Source organism: Carlito syrichta, unplaced genomic scaffold (genome assembly GCF_000164805.1).
Source record: "Carlito syrichta isolate Samal-C Ts95f unplaced genomic scaffold, Tarsius_syrichta-2.0.1 Scaffold305648, whole genome shotgun sequence".
Taxonomy (NCBI): domain Eukaryota; kingdom Metazoa; phylum Chordata; class Mammalia; order Primates; family Tarsiidae; genus Carlito; species Carlito syrichta.
The window spans coordinates 395,559-398,922 of record NW_007249744.1 but is presented as its reverse complement, the minus strand read 5'-3'; the positions used below and the strand labels follow the sequence as shown (position 1 = coordinate 398,922).

The 3,364-nt window shown below is 57.3% G+C and overlaps 1 protein-coding gene across 2 annotated transcripts in view; it reads right to left on the bottom strand.

Annotated features, from left to right (window-relative positions):
* Positions 1 to 606: 606 nt before the first annotated feature.
* The window catches only part of LOC103264340 (cytochrome P450 2D17-like), a 3,970-nt gene continuing 1,212 nt past the window's right edge, over positions 607 to 3,364 (bottom strand). The window contains exons 3-9 of one of the 2 annotated variants that reach the window (XM_008061989.1): positions 3,096 to 3,248; positions 2,858 to 3,018; positions 2,210 to 2,386; positions 1,879 to 2,020; positions 1,464 to 1,651; positions 881 to 1,022; positions 607 to 785 (exon numbers count right to left, since the gene is read on the bottom strand). In XM_008061989.1, the coding sequence (XP_008060180.1) occupies positions 607 to 785; positions 881 to 1,022; positions 1,464 to 1,651; positions 1,879 to 2,020; positions 2,210 to 2,386; positions 2,858 to 3,018; positions 3,096 to 3,248 (1,142 nt within the window). The remainder of the gene's footprint in view (positions 786 to 880; positions 1,023 to 1,463; positions 1,652 to 1,878; positions 2,021 to 2,209; positions 2,387 to 2,857; positions 3,019 to 3,095; positions 3,249 to 3,364) is intronic. The other variant, XM_008061990.1, reaches the window with a different exon arrangement.

The window sequence follows — 3,364 nt, the reverse complement described above, 5'->3', positions numbered from 1 at the left end:
TCTGGTGAGTTGCCCTTATTAGCAATACCTTCTTCTGTGTCTCACAGAAGTCGGGCAATGTAAGCACTGTCTGTGCAAATCCACTGGGAGAGGGCAACTGGTCTTTCTGGACTCTGTCCCACTTGCCTTTACTTTAGCTGACTTTCATCAGTATGCTTTGTTGTAATAAACCATAGCAGTGAGAATAACAGGCCTTGTAGCAAGTCGCGGACCCTGAGGGAAGTCTTGGAGACCCCAACACAGTTTCCCACCTCAGTCAAGGATTGGGATGATTTCCAGTAAAAGCCTGTTGCCATGCACCCCTGGAGCCAAGATTTATTCAGGGACATCGTCACCAACCTGTGAAGCCTGAATGGGTCTCTGGGGGTGACTTAGGTAGATGCTGTCACATTCTGAACATGAGTATTCCCTCATCTCAAGTAAAGTCATGTGGTCAAGAAAGGGGATGAATGAGGCAGGGTGAGGACTGACTTCAGGGAGGTGATGAGAACGCAAGACAGCCGGGCCTTTGTCAGGGGTCTCAGATTAGATTCAGAAACCAAGTGGGAGAAACTGGTTTATTGTACATAGGGTCCCAGCTGAGGAGACTGGGGACTTATAGCCCCTCTAGCGGGGCACAGCACATAGCTGGAAGGGGGGCGGGGTCACCATAATGCGGTAAACTCCATAGTTACTGGGCCGGGGCTGTCCAGCAGGCACCGAGAAGCTGAAGCACTGCAGGAGGCAGGTGAAGAAGAGGAAGAGCTCCATGCGGACCAAGGGCTCCCCGAGGCATGCGCGCCGGCCTGTGGCAGGTGACAGAGCCTGGTGAGCCTGGGTCCTGGGCTCCACCCCTCCAACACTCCCAAAAGGGGGCAGAGAGCTGGAAGCCAAAAGGTACCTGCTGAGAAAGGCATGAAGGCCTCTTGCTTCACAAAGCGGCCCTGGGCATCCAGGAAGTGTTCGGGGTGGAAGCAGAAGGGTTTTTCCCAAGCAGTCTCATCCTTCAGTACTGATGACAGGTTAGTGAAGAGTGTTGTTCCCTGGGCAGGAGAAGCCTGGCATCAGTGAGGACAAGACTCTAGGTTGCCAGAACCCCTGCCACCAAACAAATGAGGCACAAACCATGCCTGACACACAGCTGTACTCTTGCAAATAACCCTTGTTCCAAGAAGCTTCTGGGCACCCTCTAGAAGACCACATAGCAGGGCAGATTAATGACTCCCTGGGGGGCCCTCACTGCTCTTATCCAAGCAGGCACAGTTCCTACAACTTCTGTGGGACATTCTGGTTTGTCTTCCCCACTGAAATGAAGGCCATCCCTGTCCCTGCTCTGCACTGACACCAAGGCCAGGAAAGTTGGCGCCTGTGGAATTGAGTACTTTGTGGCCTGGATCCCAGCTGACCCCACGTGGCAGCAGCCGTGCTGGGACCACCAGCAAGCAGAACATGATGAGCTCGGGTGAGGAGGTCCCCAGGCCTACCTTGGGAATGAGGAAACCCTGTACTTCAATGTCGCGGGAGGTCATGTGGGGCACACCTAGAGGGATGATGTCTGCAAAGCGCTGCACCTCATGAATCACGGCGGTGGTGAAGGGCATGCGGGCCTGGTCAGCCATCTCTGGTGGCCGCGCCTGCCCTATCACTTCGTCAATCTCCTGTTGGACACGGCCTAGACAGACAAGCATCCCCACAGTGGGTCAGAACCCAGGGGATGGGCACTGACCCTCTCCTGGCTCTTGGGTGGGGTGAGGGCTGTGCCCATCTGAGGAGGAGGCCCCTTTTTCAGGAGCCTGGACAAGTCTGTGCTTGGAGCCATGAATATCCCAACCAAGCTCAGGGGCCCCTGACTGTACTTTTCCTTGCTCGGCCTTCCCCCAAACCCCCAACCGAACTCACACTGCACATCCGGGTGCAGGATCATAAGAAAGAGGGCCCAGGCTAGTGTGATCGAGGTGGTCACCATCCCGGCAGAGAAAAGGTCAGACACCACCAGACGCAGGTTCTCATCATTGAAGCTGCTCTCGGGGTTCCCCTTGGCCTGAGCCAGATAGAAAGGGTGGACTCAGAGCAGAAGGAGGAAGCGCCCAGATGTTCTCCCATTCTGCCCTTGTCAGCCCAAGTGCGTCTCACTGAGTGATGCACTGGTCCTACATTGCCTCCTCCTCTTACTCCTCATGGAACCCTCAACCCAACATCCCTGGCCCAATCCCTGGCAGCAGCGCCTCACCTTCTCCACCTCGGCCAGGAAGGCATCAGTCAGGTCTCGGGGTGGCTGGGCTGGGTCCCGGGTCACCCTATGCTCAGTCACCAGCTCATCTAGAAGGGCCTGGAATTTCCTTCTTGCACAGATGACCTTGTCAGCCAGCCCTGGGATGCGCAGGAGCACTGGGATAGAATTCAGCACCTGTGCCAGTCACAGAAGGGTGCCTGGCTTTCTCCCCTACTCCAGGTTCAACTGGACCAGTCTCAGGCTCCAGCCACCTCCAGGGTGGACCTAGGGCCTGCTTTTCCCCACCATTGGCTGGTACCTCCCCAAGTGGCAGTCTCAAGCGCTCTCCTGACCCCTGGGGTCTAGAAGAAGAAAGCTAAACTCGAAACCTCCTGGGCTTGGGTGGCCTTCAGCCTGTTCTGGAGGCACAGGCTCCTTGGCCCTCTCTTGGGGTTCACTGACTTTGGGCCCACCCATTACTGTTGGAGATTTCTCTCCTCCAGGCCTTTCCTCTCACAGTGGCCTCTCCTGGAATGTCCTTTCCCCAAATCCTTTGTAGAGTCCCAGGTGCAGGCCCATGAACCACCTCGGCTACAAGCACAGACTTGTCCAGGCTCCTGAAAAAGGGGCCTCCTGGACTCCCGTCTGCCCCTCCAATCCCCTCACCGCTGCCAGTCTGCTGCCGTCCTCCTGAAGTTGGGCCTCGAGTAGGTTCAATATCTTGAGCATGAACCGGTCATCGTAGTCGAAGCGGCGCCCGAAGGTGAGGGAGGCGATCACGTTGCTCACCGCTCTGTCCAGGAGGGCATTCGGGCTAAAGGGACGTCCTGAGAGCAGAAGCCATAGGTCAGAGGTCTGCCTCCCGCGACCCCACCTACTCGGTTCCCGCCTTTGCCCTACCCACCGGTGTGATCGGCAAAGGCAACACAGAGGGAGGAGGCCTCCTCGGTCACCCACTGCTCCAGCCACTTCTTGCCCAGGCCGAAGTTGCGCAGGGTGGACACGGAGAAGTGTCGCTGCTCGCGCCATGCGGGTCCGTAACGCGCGAGGATCACTCCTAGGGGCGAGGCGGCCACTTGGGCGTGACCAAGTAGGGCCCGGACCCACCCACGCTCTTCCCTCTCGCCCCGCCCCTCAGGCTTCTTTCTCCACCGTCGTCTTGTGCCTTCGCTT